This window comes from Schistocerca piceifrons, chromosome 3 (genome assembly GCF_021461385.2).
Source record: "Schistocerca piceifrons isolate TAMUIC-IGC-003096 chromosome 3, iqSchPice1.1, whole genome shotgun sequence".
NCBI classification, from domain to species: domain Eukaryota; kingdom Metazoa; phylum Arthropoda; class Insecta; order Orthoptera; family Acrididae; genus Schistocerca; species Schistocerca piceifrons.
Window position 1 is genome coordinate 582355717 of NC_060140.1, and position 18690 is coordinate 582374406.

The 18690-nt window shown below is 41.4% G+C and overlaps 1 protein-coding gene across 1 annotated transcript in view; it reads left to right on the top strand.

Annotated features, from left to right (window-relative positions):
- Window positions 1-18690, top strand: part of LOC124787992 (THO complex subunit 1) — a 99928-nt gene that overhangs the window by 32911 nt on the left and 48327 nt on the right. The window contains exon 8 of the mRNA XM_047255024.1: window positions 14062-14191. Coding sequence (XP_047110980.1) covers window positions 14062-14191 — 130 coding nt within the window. The remainder of the gene's footprint in view (window positions 1-14061; window positions 14192-18690) is intronic.

Below are 18690 nucleotides of genomic sequence, written 5' to 3' on the forward strand. Positions count from 1 at the left end.
GGTCCAAAGGTCCCAAATATATCTTGTAACTTCTGTTCGACCATCTGTGCAGTTGCTCCCTGAACAGGTAATAACCAGACACACTTCGTAAAGGCATCTGTAGTGTTCTGCAGTTGGTAGGAAAGAACAAACAGTCAAGTTTGAACACACTTTATTATAATTTTAAAAAATGCCTTCTTGACATGCACTAATTGTCAAACACAAGAACAACAAGAAAACCCCACAATTCTTGTGGTGACAAAACTAGATAAGGAAACAAGACAATGAAAGAAAATAATGATCAAAATCTACTCCACCAATTACAAGATACAACGTATTACTGAATGCTACAGTGAGTGTATACTATGCTAGAGCCGGTGTAAGTACTGGCCAGAGCTGTCCCTAGTGGTAGGTAAACACTGCCGGTCTGACTGTCCAGGCGTGCTTATAAGGCCGAGTCGGCGGAGTGCTAAATCAGTCACATGATTTACGGTTGGTGGAACACTGTCACATGTTGTCTGGCGAAGTAGTTCTGTGTTTATTCAGAAAGTCAGTTATTGTTTATATCCTTTGGCGATGTTTCGCTCTGCGCTCTTGAAGGTAGGTCGACAGCCCATCTTGCTTGTCAATTGTGTGGGCCTTCTAAATGATAAGGGGCCAGAATGACATTTCTCCCCTTCAAAAAAAGAATGCACAGCACCACAAACATCCATAGGATCTGGTGTGTCCTGTTTGACGTCCATGGGTTCGTGGACGGCAGGGGCAGGAGGCAGTGATGCAGCAGGGGAAGCTGTCGGCAGAGACAGTGACAGATGCGGAGGCGGAAGCAGAGGTTCCATCACAGGGCGGCCAGTGATAGGCACTGGCAGCTCCTCTGGGGTGTCGTGGTCCTCTAGACGGGGTCGGAGATGGTTGAGGTGCGAGCAGGCTGTGGAACTGTTGGCCCAACAGAGAGATGCCATTGCCTGGCCGCAGAGCTTGGTGATGACTGCAGGTGCCCAGCACGCCCATGGATGAGAGATCCACACTCAGACCTCCTGACTGATGCGGAAGAAGTGCACCGGAGTGCGGGCGGGAGGGTGAGAAGTCTCGGGAACAAGGACAGATAAGGGAGAGTGGAATGATCAACTATGATGTACCTCTGCTGGACTTTTACCAGCATGGGGGCAGTGTGTTGTGTAGCCAAAAAAGCATGGCCTCCTCCAGCAGGTAATGGCTCAGTAGTTTATCAAGCTGGGTCTTGAACACCCATAAAATGTTCTGTCCGGCCGTTTGACGCAGGGTGAAATTGGGCAGTATGGATGCAGGAAATTCTATTGGCAGTATAGCATTGCTTAAACTTGGTCGAAGTAAACTGTGAACCAGTATCTGTAACGATCATTTTGGGGAGTCCCTCGGCAGCAAAGAGGCGCCGGGGAATTTTGATAGTCTCAGCAGAAGTAGTGTTCATCATGCGGGAGACATAAGGGTATTCCGACATGGAGTTTGATCTGTATGAGCTACTGAGAACCATGAAAGGCCCTGTGAAATCCAAATGGAGACATTCCCATGGAGCAGCTGCATTCGGCCATTAAAAATACTGGCACGGGGTGCTGCCTTGGCATGTTTGGCATGTGTTGCATGCTGACATGAGGGAGGCAATGTCTTTATCCAAACCCTGCCAATAAAGGTGATGATGCCCCAATGGCCAGTGTGGAGGAGGTCAAGGGCACGGCGGCACAATGCATGTGGTATGACCACCCAGGGAACGTCTGAATAACTATACAAAAGGATGACACCACTGCAGCAAAAGAGACTGCTCCGCTAATCCCAAAAATGCTGGACCTCTGCACTACGGACGATACAATGACTGGTCGGCCAACACGGAAGTCCCTGATGCCGCGGGACAACTGAGGAATCTGAGTAAGGATCGACACAATCGTGGCTTCCCCCACAAATCTGCCTGGCTTTTGTCTTCTATGTCCTCTTCGTCCTCGCCAAACATATAGCTTAAGCCATCCACTACAATATTTTCCAAACTGGGGATACCGTTAACATCGAATTTGAATTCCAAAATCTGCATTGCCCATCTTGCTATGCGACCAGTCCTCCTTGGCCTAGCTAACACCCAGCTAAGTTCCTGGTTGTCAGTTTCGAGAATGAACTTCTCCATACTGAAAAGCACTGCCAAGCTTCCAGTCCATAGATGGAGTACCTCTTCTCCAGATCATTCAGCCTTCTTGAGACATAAGCTATCACTCTCCTTCCCCCTTCCTGTTTCGCCCCAACATCTAATGCCAATGCGCCAGTCTGCAGGATGAATTCGCTATTGAAATCCAGTAAAGCTAACACTGGTGCTGATTGTAAAGCCTCCTTTAATGCTCGAAATGAACTATCCTGTTATGGTCTGCACACAAACTTACATCCTTTCTTGCGCAACTCAGTAAGTGGAGATCATTTCGGCAAATCTGTTAATGAGTTTTCGGAACAAGTTTGTGATGCCTACAAACCTTGCCACCTCCTTAACATTCCATGGGGTAAGAAATTGTTGAATCGCCTCTATACTTTTGTTGTCAATGCAAATTCCCTCTCCCAATTCAATATACCCCAAAAATTCCATAGTCGCACTGACAAAAACTACATTACAGGAATTAACCATGAGCTCTGCCTCTCCCAGTCACCGAAACACCTCCCACAAATGCTAAATATGTTCATGCACCAGTTGACTGTATATTTCTAGATCATCCAAATAATGGTAAACAAACTTAAAGTTGATATCCGGAAACACAGCGTCTTTGAGCTGGGAGAGGACAGCTCCCCCCAAGTGGCCAGTCCAAAGGGGACCCAGTTGAACTCAAATGCAAGTCGGTCGTGAAGGTAGTTATGGTCTTTGAGCCTTCTTCCAAGGGAATGTTATTGTATGCCTGATTCAAATCCAAGGTTGTGAAGAGCTTAGCCCCCTTGAACCACCCGAAACATGTATGCAAGTCTGGCAAAGGCACCAATCGTAAAATAACTTTCTTGTTAAGATCACGGTAGTCCATAATCGGGTGAAACTCACTGTTGGCATTATGGTACCAAAACTAATCAGGGCAGCATATGGTGACTTAGATGCCCGTATCATCCTCTTGTCTAACATCCTGTCAACATGTTCCTTCTAACCGTTTCATTTTTTGGGGCAAAAACCAATATGGCACTTTCTTAACTGGGATCTGATCACTCAGCTTAATGTGATATTCAGTTTATCAGGTCTCTTCAGTCAACACGTCAGGGAATTCCTTACATACTGCCTTGATTGCCATCTCGAAGAAAACTATCAAGGTGATGCAGTAGGCCGGCCAATGAAGTTTGGGCTTCTCCTTCCGCTTCCAGAGTCTGAGTGTCACCAGTCATAGTGATTAATCCCCTTTTCTCATGCTGAGAATACCCAAGCAGAAGTTGAGGATTAAAACTGCTTCCTTGCCCAGCCAGGGATAAGGCCTGTCTTATCAATAAAATCGTCTCTCAACATGCATTCTGTTGCCAAGTTCTCAATCACTCTTATATTTATCTTCCACAAATAATCTCTCACCATGACCTTAACACGCAAAACCCCTTTCATGCCCAAACTTAATCTGTCCACCACCAAATAGCCTTCAGAATTAATTCCTAAACTTCCCCATCTACACACTGCCTCATGTTCTCAGAACCACTTCTCATTAATGTCCAGTATCAAACATCCCAAATCAAGTAATGTGCAAACCAGACCATTATTCACTGCAGTGACCTTCCTTCTCTGACAGAACTATTTAACTTCCCTTCACCTTGCAATAGTTGTCGTAATTTATGTTCCCTATTGTCCATGCCCATAGACTCCCTTCTCACATGTCCCCGTCTGCCAACACATTATTTCGGAGACTCACCTTCCTCCTTGCTGGTGTAATTGCCCATCACCTGGACTGCCTACTTTGGGAGCCTTCTTCACCGACAGTCCTCGCAACTCCTGTCTCAGGTCCATGCTCTCCATTGGGTGTCCATGAGCTCCGCGGTCTGCACGTGCCTGATCGTTACTTCTAACTGATCATAAGTGACAGGAGTCCCACAAAATCTTGCCCTCTGTCTAGTCTCTACATTCAAACCAACCAAAATCTGTCAGACCGTCTGCTCCTCAGTACACACTAACTCTAGGGCTGTCACACTTTTCTTTACTCGCTCTACATACTCTACTAGTAGCTTGAACATACCTTACTCATACCATTATTATTGGTTACTCAACTCTTATTGGGCCCTCGGAGGAACTAACCTACAAATCCTTTCTCTTAGTTGTTTCCAAGTGCATGTTACTTCTAATGATCTCACTAGTTCAGCATGCACCCTTCCCATAGCAGTAGTGCCCTGCCCAAGAACTTCGAGACATCCAAATCATCAAATTGCATATCCACTGCTTGCCTCTGAAATTCTACAGAAAAATTAAAGAACTCAATTATACTATTAACCGAATCTAGTGACAAATTCCAATTGTCCTGCAACGAGATTTGCAATTTTGAAAACATGTCAAGGACAGTTGTCCTGCCCCTGCATCAGCAGCAGCTTGACTACATTCACGTGTCCTTTCCCCATAATTCGTAGTCTGGTCCTCCAACTATTCCTGAATACTCTTACTGCAGGTTATTAAAAATTGCCCCTGTGCCTTGTCCACACCTACCAGGTCATTCATCCCGTCTAAGTAATGGTTAAACCATGGTTGCAACCTACTCACTTGACTCTTGAGTGCAAACAATGTCACCCTGCATGAACTCCAACATTTCCTCGAAAGTGCCAACAATAGCGGCAGTGGCCAGACTTACCTTTGTGGGGTCGGTAATCTGATGTACCGGTAAATGGCTGTTTTGGTGAACCTATTCAGTTAATTCCCACATGGTACCTTTTGGCTTGGGCTTACGCCTACGTAACTCATAGATCAGTTCACTCCATCTCAAATAAGCCACTTACCTGACTTCAGCAGGCATTCTGAAAAAATGCAACCTATGTAAGTAACTTAACTGAAACAAATCACTATACAGCACACATGAGCAAGTTACCTACAACATATCACTGTACTTGATCGAACTTGCTCTGCTACCACTAATGAAGCACATTAATGGAAACATCGGATAGGAATGCGAATGGAACATTCACCTGAGTTCAATGACATATGTCAAAATAAATTTTATTTCAAAAGTAAGCTACCATGTACACAAGCCACCAAAGAAATATAAGACCCTTCTCATACATGAAATCAGAAGTTGGGATTCCCTTAGTAATCTTAATAACACTTACTTCAATTTCTGCAAAATATAGATTGGAGCTCCATTGGCCATTTTATCAGTAATTACCCCCAAAAATTTACAAGGTAATAATATCAGACCACACGCCTTAGAACAAACATAACACATAAATAAAATTATTGACCACTATGCTTTGTCCTGACCAGTACAGGGACTTATCATAACAGACCAGAAATGGTATCATATTTTGACTTTAAACTGAACCAAAACAATACGTAAGGAACAAATACCTTCCAGTTACATTAAATTAACATCCTCCAAACATTCAGGAACGGGATTACGCAGAGAGGTAACAACCCATACCTCACTATATACTAATAAGCGGCTCACTGCAGATGAATGAACAGAGAACAGGCCGGGTGATAACGTTGGCTGAACAGATCGCAGCAGGGACACTGCATCATACAGAAGCAATCTTTACGTCCAGCTGGTGAGCTATATTCATGTCCAACATTCCATTATGTCATTTGCTCCTCCACAAGACTCCAGCACTCCACTGCATCCGCCATTCACTTCCTTCTGTTGCCACCACCAGGACTCTCTCTCCTCCTGATGTCCCATGACCCCACAAGATGTCGCCTCATGGCCGAGAAGCACGACCAACCAAGGCACCTAGTGCCAACCTAAACCCATAGTGGCGTACATGGCATAGCTGCAAGAGACAGAAGACACTTTGTTGGTGCTGCACATTTTAGTGATTTTGACTGAGGTAAACTCTCACTGCAGTGTTCTTCTTCAACACATCAGTGTAGAAGTGTGCACAGGAACAGCTAAGTGAAAAATCTGTGTAATAAGTGTGTTTATTTATATAAGAAAGTTGACTTCAGAATTTTCCTTTGCATGAGATTGCATACTTCACTGTTTGCATCACTTCTGAATAAACTTTAATTGATCGTACCAATACCTGTTTGTATTGTGATATATTGTGAAATTTTGAACATTCACGAGTACTGCGATAAACTCCTACTGTCATCGTCAATTATAGGCTTAAATGTAATTGTGCTCTTTCAAAAATTTTACAATGGTAGGCCTACTCTTGTTCAGAACAATTGTTCTCTAATATTATTGTACAATTATGTGAGAAATAGGTTATTTTTGAGAATTTTCAGACAGTTACAAAACTATATTTTCGTAATTTACCGATATGAGTGTTTTGCATAAGTATCTTATTTCCTAGCAAATCAGCGTTTGTGGTTCGCAGTTCTGCTAAAGAAAACATTCTATCTTATTGTATGTCAACACAAATAAACATGTGTTTTAGAGAATTTTCAGAGGCCGCCATTGTCCTTTGTGAAATCTACAAGCAATTTGTAGTAAATTGGTGTTTGTTATTTAGTTAGTGTAGCAGATGTTCTAACTAACATTTTGTGTTATGCATAGTTTTCCCTTAAAGAGGAGTAGCCTTGTATATTATGTGCATTTGTTGTAAATTAACTTCATTTTCAAGTTTACTAACAACTGTAATTAATGTCAAAACGTTTTAGGAAACCACTAACTTTTACCACAGGTTTTTGTGTTGCCATAATAGAAATCTCATTTTGTGTATTTGCTTGAATTTGTATAGAGGATTAGCAACTTTTTAGCTCTACAAATTGAAAGACAATAAGTGGACTTACTTTAAAGTTGCTTGTTCACTGCCTTGTAATACGTTGCACTGACCAAAATGCAGCCCACTGTGAAGGCTGTTCTCAAACACAGGATGCGTTGGTTGACATTCATAAAGAGCAGAAAATCGCCTTGACTACTGTCAAACAATTGGCTGCTGCTGCAAGTCAGTGGGTTGCAAGAGCTCCTGAGAGTCGTGTACCTGTGGTACCTGTGCAGAGCTATCTCAAGTCTATCCTCATCTGTGGTTCCTGCTTCCTCTGCAGAAAGTACACTCTGCGAGTAGCGAGTCAATGCTAGATCTAGGTGTCCTGTGTCCTTTACAGGGTAGTCGGGGCCAGGGAGGACTCAGGGTATTGAACTGATCCCCCTAACCAAGAAGTTTGAGGTGCTGTCTTTCAGTGAAACTGAGGCAGTGGGACCAGCTTCACCTGTTTTTGGGGAACGTGTTTCATCCGGTGTCAAGAGAAGGAAAATTCCTAAGGGTAGGGCTCTATTAATCATCGGCAGTTCAAATATATGTCAAATGATGATACCTGTCAGGGAAATGGCAGCAAAGGATGGGAAAGGACAGCAGGTGCACTTAGCATGTATGCCTGGGAGCCTCATTCAACATGTTGAAGAGGCTATTCCAGCTGCCATTGAGGGAACAGTGTGCAACCAACTGCGGGTTATGGCAGACGTTGGAAAAAATGATGCCTGTCATCCGGGCTCTTAGGTCATATTTGGGTCATCCCAGTGACTGGCAGAGAAATTTGAGAAGACCAGCCTTGTGCATGGAGTTTCAACAAAGCTGACAACTTGCGGCATTGTCCCCAAGAACTGATCGTGGCCCTTAGGTTCTGTGTTGAGTGGGAGGACGGAACCAGAGACTGAATGTTTCAGTGGCAAGGTAGGCTGTGATTCATGTACTTGTGCCATAGGGTCAAGAACTGTAGGGTCCCCCTAAATGGGTCAGGTGTGCACTACCCATCAGAGGCTGCTACTCAGGTAGCTGACTGTGTGTGGGGTGCACACAAGAGTTTTTTTAGATTTGGCGACTCTCCAGCCAATTCAGATAACGATAGCTGAAGGAAACCCAGAAGTATCAATGTAAGATCGAAAGAGATGCCTCCCACAGGTGATAGTATTAAAATTCTAATGTTAAACTGCTGAAGCATTCACAACAAAATGCCTGAGTTCGAAGCACCAATGAAAAGTAGTGAAGATCAAATGATTTCTAGGTACAGAAAGCTCATTGAAATGTGAAATTTATAGCAGTGAGATTTTTGGGGAAAATTTAAGTGTATATTGAAAGGATAGGCAAGTGGGAAATGGACGTGGTGCATTTTTAGCAGTAGACAAGAAACTCAAATCCACCAACATAGAAATTGAAGCTGCATGTGAGATTGTTTGGGCAAGACTCAGTACCAGGGGCGGGCATAGAATGATAATTGGATCCGTCTGTCACCCACCAGACAGCTAGTGTTTCACCCAAAAGACTTAGAGAAAACCTCAGTTCATTTGTACATAAATTCCCCAGTCATACTGTAATTGTTGGTGGAGACTTCAGTCATCCAACAATTAACTGGGAAAATTACAGTTTTGTTAGTGGTGAGTGTGATAAGAAATCCTGTGAAACATTACTGAATGCCTTCTCTGGAAACCATCTAGAACAGACAGTTCAGAAACATACGGGATCTAACGGCAACAAATACATTTGACTGCCTTAAGGATTTCCACATTGAAACTGGTATTAGTGACCATGATGCGGTTGTTGTAACAATGATTACCAATGTACAAAGGATGTCTAAAACAAGCAGAAAGACATATATGTTCAGTAAAGTAGATAAAAAATCAGTTGCGACACAATTCAACAAGAAACTTGAAACTTTCAGCATAGCACAGAAGCACGGAGAGAAACTGTAGCTCGTAGATTGATATGTATCCAGTAGAACAGTTCAGAATGGGAGGGAACCTCCTTGGTATACAGTCACTGTAAAGAAATTTCTAAAGAAGCAGAGAGTACTGCATAATAGGTGTTAAACAAAGTGTAGGGTTATAGAGAGAGAGAAATGTGAGTGAAACACATTGGCTGTCAAGAGAGCGATGTGTGATGCCTTCAGTGATTACCATAGCAGAAATGATATTACACAAAACCCAAAGAAATTCTGGTCATAGATAAACGCTGTTAGTGGCACCTAAGTTACTGCCCAGTCCCTAATGAAAGAGACAGGAGCCAAAACTGAGGATAGCAAAACAAAAGCTGATGTGCTTAACTCTGTTTTCAAATGTTCCTGTACAAATTGAAACCCAGGAGAATTGCCCAGATTTAATCCTCGTACCACAGGAAAGATGAATGAAATAAGAATTTGTGTCAGCGGTGTTGCGAATCTGAGCAAAGCTCCAGGGCCCGATAGAATCCCTGTCAGATTCTATACTAAATTTGGAGCTGAGTTAGTCCCTCTTGTAACTGTAATCTGTCATAGATTCCTTGAACAAAAAATCATGCCCATTTCTTTGAAAAAAGTACAGGTCACACCTTTCTATAAGAAGGGTAGTAGAAGTGATCTACAAAACTATCGTCCATTGTCCTTAACATTGCTTTATTGTAGAATCTTAGAACTTATTCTGAGCTCAAATATACTGAAGTATCTTGAACAGAATGACCTGAGTGCCAACCTGGATGGATCCCAAAAACATGTATCATGTGAAACCCAACTCGCACTTTTCTCACTTCAGTAGATGCAGTACTTCTTGATTTCCAAAAAGCATTTGACTCAGTACCACCCCTATGCTTATTGTGACAAGTACAATCATATGGGGTATCAAGTGAAATTTGTGATTGGATTGAGGACTTCGTGGTAGGGAGGACACAGCATGTTATCTGGAATAGAGAGTCATCGTCAGATGTACAAGTAACTTTTAGTCTGCCCCTCGGAAGTGTTCATGTTCATGTTCATATTGTGTATTAGTGACATTGCTGGCAATAGTAATAGTAACCTCAGACGTTTTGCAGATGATGCAGTTGTCTATAATGAAGTACTATCTGAAAGAACCTGCATAAATATTCAGTCAGATCTTGAGAAGATTTGAAAACAGTGTAAAGATTGGCAACTTGTTTTAAAAGTACGGAAATGTAAAACTATGTTCTTCACCTGGGAGTAACACTTTGTAGGGATGTGAAATAGAATGATCACAAATGCTCAATTGTGAGTAAAGCAGGTGGTAGTTAGTTAGCTACATGTTCCACGGATCACTTTGCACGATGTAATGATGTGGAATGAGTCATTTTAAATTAAAATTGCAAATTAATTTGTACATATGGTTACATAATGAACATTTCTAAGGGCTATTTTTATTTATCATCTAGTGGAGATGCTGAGTCGCAGATAGGCAAAACAAAAAGGTTTTCACACTTAAAGCTTTCAGCCAAAGGCCTTTGTCAACAATAGATGCACATACGCACACACACACTCATGCAAACATAACTCACACACAAGACTGCACTCTCAGGCAACTGATACCACACTGCAAGCAGCAGCACCAGTGCGTGATGGGACTGGTGACTGGGTTGTTGGAAAGGAGGAGGCTAGGGCGGGGAGGAGGAGGGATAGTATGGTGGGGATGGCGGACAGTGAAGTGCTGCAGGTTGGGTGGCAGGCAGAGGGGAGGGAGGGGGTAGTATCAGAAAAGGAGAGAAATAAATTTAAAAAAAAAATAAATAAAAAAAGGATTGGGTGTGGTGGTGGAATGACGCCTGTGTAGTGTTGGAATGGGAGTAGAGAAGGGGCTGGATGGGTGAGGACAGCGACTAACAAAGGTTGAGGCTAGGAGAGTTACAGGAACGTAGGCTGTATTGCAGGGAAAGTTTCCACCTGCACAATTCAGAAAAGCTAGTGTTGATGGGAAGGATCCATATGGCACAGGCTGTGAAGCAGTCATTGAAATGATATCCTTTTTGGCAGCATGTTCAGCAACAGGGTGGTCCACTTGTTTCTTGGCCACAGTTTGTTGGTGGCCATTCACGCTGACAGACAGCTTGTTGGTTGTCATGCCTACATAGAATGCAGCCAGTGGTTGCAGCTTAGCTTGTGGACCACATGACTGGTTTCACAGGTAGCCCTGCCTTTGATGGATAGGTGATGTTAGTGACCAGACTGGAATCGGTGGTGGTGGGAGAATGTATTACAGGGGAATGAGCCATGAGGTAAGGGATTGGGTGCAGGGGTTGTGTAAGGAGGACAAGTATATTGTGTAGGTTTGGTGGACGGCGGAATACCACTGTGGGAGGGCTGGAAAGGATAGTGGGCAGGACATTTCTCATTTCAGGGTGCAGCGATAGGTAATCAAAACTGTGGTGAAGAACGTAATTCAGTTGCTCCAGTTCTGTGTGATACTGAGTTACGAGGGGGAATGCTCCTCTGTGGCCGGATGGTGGGATTTTGGGAGGTGGTGGGAGACTGGAAAGATAAGGCACAGGAGATTTGTTTTTGTACAAGGTTGGGAGGATAATTATGGTCAGTGAAGGCTTCAGCGAGAGGGACTGCTCGTCACTGCAGATGCGACGACCACCGGTGGCTAGGCTCCACAGAAGTGACTTCTTGATATGGAATGGGTGGCAGCTGTCAAAGTGGAGGTATTGCTACTCAGGCCCATCCCACAACCTCTCCCCAGAGTCCATTTCTCTACCCCTACCACTCCCGCACTCCTACCTTCTACATGCTTCCTAAAGTCCATAAACCTAACCACCCAAGATGCCCCATTCTGGTCGATTACTGTGCCCCCACTGACAGAATCTCTGCTCTCATAGACCAACACCTTCAACCTATTAACTGGAACCTACCCTCCTATATAAAAGATACCAACCATTTCCTCCACCGACTCTCCACAGTTCCTGTCCCTTTATCACACGGTGTTCTGCTCATCACTATTGATGCCACCTCCCTGTACACTAACATTCCTAATGCTCATGGCCTTACCGCTATTGAACACTACCTTTCCCAACACCCGGCGGATTCAAAACCAACAACCTCCTTCCTAGTCACCATGACCAACTATATCCTCACCCACAATTACTTCTCCTTTGAAGGCAGGAAATAACTAGTAGTGTTGTGTGGTACTCTTTGCCATGAAGCATACAGCAGCTTGTGGAGTACGTATTCAGATGTAGCTGTGTACATATGTGATCAAAAGTATCCAGACACCCCCCAAAACATACTTTTTCATATTATGCACATTGTGCTGCCACCTACTGCCAGGTACTCCATATCAGTGACATGAGTAGTCATTAGACATCATGGGAGAGCAGAATGGGGCACTCCGTGGAACTCACAGACTTCTAATGTGGTCACGTGATTGGGTGTCACTTGTGTCATGTGTCTGTATGCGAGATTTCCACACTACTAAACATCCCTAATACCACTGTTTTTGATGTGATAATGAAGTGGAAACGTGAAGGGATGCTTACTGCACAAAAACTTACAGTCTGTCCTCTTCTGTTGACTGAGAGTGACCGCCGACACTTGAAGAGGGTTGTAATGTGTAGTAGGCAAACATCTATCCAGACCATCACACAGGAATTCCAAACTGCATCAGGATCCGCTGCAAGTACTATGACAGTCAGGCGGGAGGTGAGGAAACTTGGATTTCATGGTCGAGTGGGTGCTAATAAGCCACACAGCATGCCAGTAAATACTAAATGATGCCTCACTTGGTGTAAGGAGCCTAAACATTGGACAATTGAACCATGGAAAAACATTGTGTGGAGTGATGAATCACGGTACACAATGTGGTGATCCGATGGCAGGGTGTGGGTATGGCAAATGCCCGGTGAATGTCATCTGCCTGCATGTGTAGTGCCAACAGTAAAATTCAGATATGGTGGTGGTATGGTGTGGTCGTGTTTTCCATGGAGGGGACTTGCATCCTTTGTTGTTTTGCATGGCACTATCACAGCACAGACTGAAGGATTTTACAAATCGGATATTAATGAAGTTTCAACTCTTGACACTGCTTGTTTTCTGAATTAGATGCAACTCATTTTTCTAGCACAAATTACTTCAATTTCAAGAGTTATCCATTCCATATCATTGTTTTTGTTTATCCTTGGCATCCAGTGTGAGTTTGGATATCACTTCTCATTCATTTAATTTGAAAGTACTGATGAAGGGAGCGTGGATTCATAAAATTTGTGAAGGGAGCGTGGATTCATAAAATTTGTGCAGGTAAATTGTTACTTAACTTCTGTTCTTATATTTAAAAACCATTCCCAGTAGCAAGTTGCATGTCAAATACTATAGACAATTTGCAAGTGACCACTCGTTCTGGCTGACAGGTTGTGATCATGCCCTTATGAAGAGTCAAGCATAAATTTCAGGACAGATGGGAGACCACATGTGTTTGGTGATTGGTCAGCTTTATCTTGATGATGAATATTTCACCAGTGTTGCGCCTGAAGTGTGTGACACTGGTTGGATGTACAGAGCAGACATTACAGTTATGTCTTTCACTGTCTTTTGTTTAGATCCCAGACAATACATAAGTGTCATATTAGATTTGTAATTGTCTCCTGTAACATGGTGCTGTATCTCATTCTCTTCTTCATTGCCACTGGACTTGAATTGCCTTCTCAAATTCCAAAACATTTTAAAATCTACTTACATTGTTCATACAAAAATGTATTAACTTTTCCCATTTTTTGTATAATTATAGTGTATCTATTAGTAAGTACAAAATTAAACCAATAGAATTATTACTTCCTTCTACTCGCACTGTGTTGTGTGTATGGATTCAGCACAAACAGCCACATGACCTGTTTTGTTCTCTATTATTATCTTCATGTCCAGAGTGTATTGGCAGACTATTACGAAAAACTGCATTTCTCACTGAAAAAGAAATGCCTTACAAGTAAAATTAATGATTCCACCATGCTGAAATGCAATTTTTACCATCATTTTGCAAACTGCTGTTGGTTATGAGAAGTGCATGTAGTTTGTATTTGAATACTAGAACCAGTATAGTATACTGACCTTTTCAGTCTAGGAGATTGTGGACAATAGACTGGCAAGTGAGTACAGAATTTCACAGTTGGATTCTGTATAGTATGTTAACTTGTTTTAGTGTAACTACCCACCCCCTCCCTCTGTTGTAATGTTTGTAATGGCAACTTTCCCTTGTATACCAGTTACTTGATTACATAATTATGTTCCAGTGAGAGCCACGAACTGAAAACAGATCAAGTAGAGTGGGTCAAAGAAACCACAGACATGGTTTACAATCTCTTGGCAGAAACACCACCAGATGGTCCTTCATTTGTGAGGGCAGTGAAACATATACTTAAGGTATGTATGTTTGTTTTTATTAAGAATAGAAAAATTTTAAAAATTTCAGGCTAAATAAAGTAAAAATAAACGTCCCTTGTTTCAGGTGGCAGCAGTGTAATAAATGTAACCAAAAAATTATCTTAAACATTAGATTTCAGAACAAGAGATTTCATCATCTAGCAAAAGAAATGGAATTAGACAATTATGTATTATAATGTAGTTTTTTTATTTTTCCCTTTCACCTGCATTTTCCGTTCTTCTTCAGTTATTTCCTTCTTCGCCAACTCCATTTTTTTGCTTATTATTTCCATTATCTAAAACTGACCACTTACATCATTTAAACTATATTGGGCTCCTCTTTCTGTATCCTCACATTGAAACTGCCTTATCAGATTTTCTAATGTTGTTTGTTAGCAGGGTTCAATTGTTGGATTCCCTCTCATTCTGTCCCATTATTTATCCTGTGACATAGATTATTGGGTAACTTCTGTAAGTTTTTGGGTAATTCTGTTTCTTCTGCGTGTTTACTCTTTTTTTCTAGATGAAGGGTCCAGTTATTTAATAAACTCTCCTTCTTGCCACCATTTTTGAATGCACATTATTCTGTTATAACATTCTAACAACAATTTTTTTTTTGCTTCACTTGGTGTTTCGTTATTATGTGTTTCAATATGTGCTGACTAAATTTTCAGCAATGTGTGTGTGTGTGTGTGTGTGTGTGTGTGTGTGTGAGCGCGCGTGCGCGCACCCCCATGCGTGGTGAGAGAGAGAGAGAGAGAGAGAGAGAGAGGGGGAGTCATACTCAGATAAAATATAAAATACAATAACCTTTATCTTTTAATTTTATTTACAGTTCCAATGTAGCAAATAGCTATGTTGCTGTGTATAAGTTAATAATTTAAATACAATCACAAAATTTAATGGTATCACATACAGTTGTGTATATATATAACTTTACTTTGTACGACTGAATAATTTGCTACAATGGAACTGTAAATAAAACTAAAAGATCAGTGTTACTGTATGTTGTCTGAGTATGATGAAATATGATAGTCAATTGCAGAAGATAAACATTTCTATATCCTGTTCTTAGAAAGACTACAACTATGTCCATATATATACGAGCAAATCAGATACACAAAATATTGCACTGCATAAGGAAACTAGGGTAGCTGAAGACAAAAGCTGGATGGACAGGAAAGTAAGCAAACAGAAGAAAATCAAGCTTGCAATATGTCCAAAAAGGAAAGTTTGCAATTTTGCATGCTGCCGCTTTAGACTTATGGCAGTGAGACATGGACCTTTATTGAGTAAACAATTCAGAAATTGATAGTTATTCAGTGAACACTGGAGCATCGCATGTTGGGAAGTGGTAGGAGAGACAGGGAACAAACAAATTAATCAGAGAATGGGCTGGTGTAGTAGATGTAATTATGACTATAATCAGGTGCAGCTCACTGTTCAGGGATTTGAGGCAGAGCTGCCCCAAAACAGATATTAACATGTATTTATCAGTAATGTAGTACAGGATTTAAATTGTCATGGCACATTTCAAACATTTCACACAGGAATGTTGGAAATGAGTGTTTTTGGGAATGTTTATATTGATTGATGTTTTTTTGAAAGGGAAGTAGCTGATCTTAAGATTGCAGCTTGAAATGCCAATTACCTCTATGCAGTAGAGGCGTGGGGGCTTGATTTCTACTGAGTGCAGCTTGTATGGGCCTTCTGAAGACTAGGCTAGCAGGGCCTATGGGTGTCCTACCAACTTCCCGACAATATTCAAGTTCCACTGCATACATCAAAAGGGCATGAACAAAGAGGCTGAAACTTCGACATTGAATCCATCCCTGTCTCTAGATATCTCTGTATGCTTTGTTGCAGTTTATCGCTTAAACTATATCTTTTCTTAACACACAAGTATAAATAAGCAAACCAACAAATACGGAATGCAAGTTTCATGAACACTTAAATCAACATGGTGACTGTTCAGTCTGCTTCCATCAGGCAGTCACAATACAAAACCTGTGATGTCATGGAAACATCACTGTTTTGTCTTGCAAACTCATAAACACTGTGGATTGAACACACAAATCATTAAATATCTCAAGTTTAGAACTGAAAACTCAAAAAGCAGTAAGTATGCAGTGTAGAATTGTTAGCATCCTACTTAGACAATGAAAAATGTCATTTAGTATGATGCACTTCAAAGGAATTATGGGCAAAGTTTAAACTGATTATAATTTGTGCTCTAGAAAGTATATGTCGAGTATGTGAATTAAGGCCGGAAAAGAACCATCGTGGTTTAACAGCAAAATTTGGCAAATGCTGAGAAACCAGAGATTTTTGTGCTCTCATATTAAAAAAGAATATGAAAAGGTTGACGGGCAAAAGATAGTAGAAATTTGTGTGACTGTTAAAAGGACAATGTGTGAAGTATGCAACAAGTTCCACCATACTGCCTTACTGAAGGACCTTGCCAACTACCCAAGAAAATTCTGGTCTTTTGTAAAATCAATAAGTGGGTCGAAGGCTTCTGTCAAGTCGCTCATCATCCAGTCTGGTGTGGCAATAGAAAACAGCAAAACGATAGCTGATGTTTCAAATTTCACATTTACAAAATCATTCCTGTAAGAGGATCACATAGATATACCATTGTTTGCCCGTTGCACAAACTGCCATATGAAGAACATTTAAAAAGGCATCCCTGGCACTGAGAAGCAATGCAAATGGGAATTCCAATAGCACAGACAATATTCTATTTGTGAAGCACTATTGAGAAAATTTAAAGAAGAGGCATTTGTAGTTGGTTGCAGAACAATTCAACTGCTGTCAACATACATTTCATGGAAGAAATGTGAAGACGCGATAGAGAAATTAGAGCTCATACAGAGGCATATAGCAGTCGTTTTTCCCTTGCTCCATTTGTGACTGGAGTAGGAAAGGAGATGTCTAGTAGAGGTACATGTACCCTCCGCCATACACCATAGGGTGAGTTGCGGAGTATGTATGTAGATGTAGATACTCTGCATTAAAAATCTCTCCAAGATGCATCTTTTAGTTTGATTTGTTGTGATAGGGTGTTACGAAATGTGACATCAGCAGATAAATATGCTACTTGTAGATCTTACCTTGGATGTCTGCTTGTGTCTGTATATGTGTGGATGGATATGTGTGTGTGTGCGAGTGTATACCCGTCCTTTTTTCCCCCTAAGGTAAGTCTTTCCGCTCCTGGGATTGGAATGACTCCTTACCCTCTCCCTTAAAACCCACATCCTTTCGTCTTTCCCTCTCCTTCCCTCTTTCCTGATGAGGCAACAGTTTGTTGCGAAAGCTTGAATTTTGTGTGTATGTTTGTGTGTCTGTCGACCTGCCAGCACTTTCATTTGGTAAGTCACATCATCTTTGTTTTTAGATATATTTTTCCTACGTGGAATGTTTCCCTCTATTATAACCATATCATTAATTTGAACCCAACAATTACGTTTGTTATTGTCGCTGTTGCATTTCGAAATCTTTCCTGTCGTCTTATTTTCTCTTTCTGTTTTTACCAGTAGTCTCACTTTTAATTCACCTTCCCCCTTTTACCGTAATACAATTTTATCCCGCCTATATATACTCAATAATACGTAACCCACTTCCAAACCATAACCAAAAAATTTAAATTTTTGTTTTCCGCTTTCAACACTGATGTCTGCTTGTGTCTGTATATGTGTGGATGGATATGTGTGTGTGCGCGAGTGTATACCCGTCCTTTTTTCCCCCTAAGGTAAGTCTTTCCGCTCCCGGGATTGGAATGACTCCTTACCCTCTCCCTTAAAACCCACATCCTTTCGTCTTTCCCTCTCCTTCCCTCTTTCCTGATGAGGCAACAGTTTGTTGCGAAAGCTTGAATTTTGTGTGTATGTTTGTGTTTGTTTGTGTGTCTGTCGACCTGCCAGCACTTTCATTTGGTAAGTCACATCATCTTTGTTTTTAGATATATTTTACCTTGAAGTTAGCTTTTTGTGTTGTTTAATAGTTGATTATGAAATGGGAAGGAGATGCAACAGTATGTATATTTCTTGCTAGAATGTGATATTGTGGCAAAATTTTAACTACCAGTAATTGACTGGAAGGGAAAGAGATGAAGTGGCATAAAGTTAGTTACCACCAGACTTTGCACCATCATCATCATTTAAATTCCAAGCCTTCCCTTGTTGTTTCACTGAGTGGAGAGCATGTGGCACAGTTAATGGTGATCCGTCTGATGTGTCATTTACACTTAATAGATATAATTAGGACACAGGTGTCATACTATGTGAAGCAAGGTGCCATTGTGCACAAAGGAAAAAAAAAAAACCTTTATAATTAGAAGGCTAAACTTACCCTCGTAGTTTTCCATCTGAAAATTCCATATGGATTTTTATTAAGAGTTTTAATTCTCCGAAAACAGTTCTTGCATTATTTGGCACATGTGTGTTTGCTTCTGCATGTGCTACTTCTAACATTACAATAATAGTCTCATTCAACTTCTT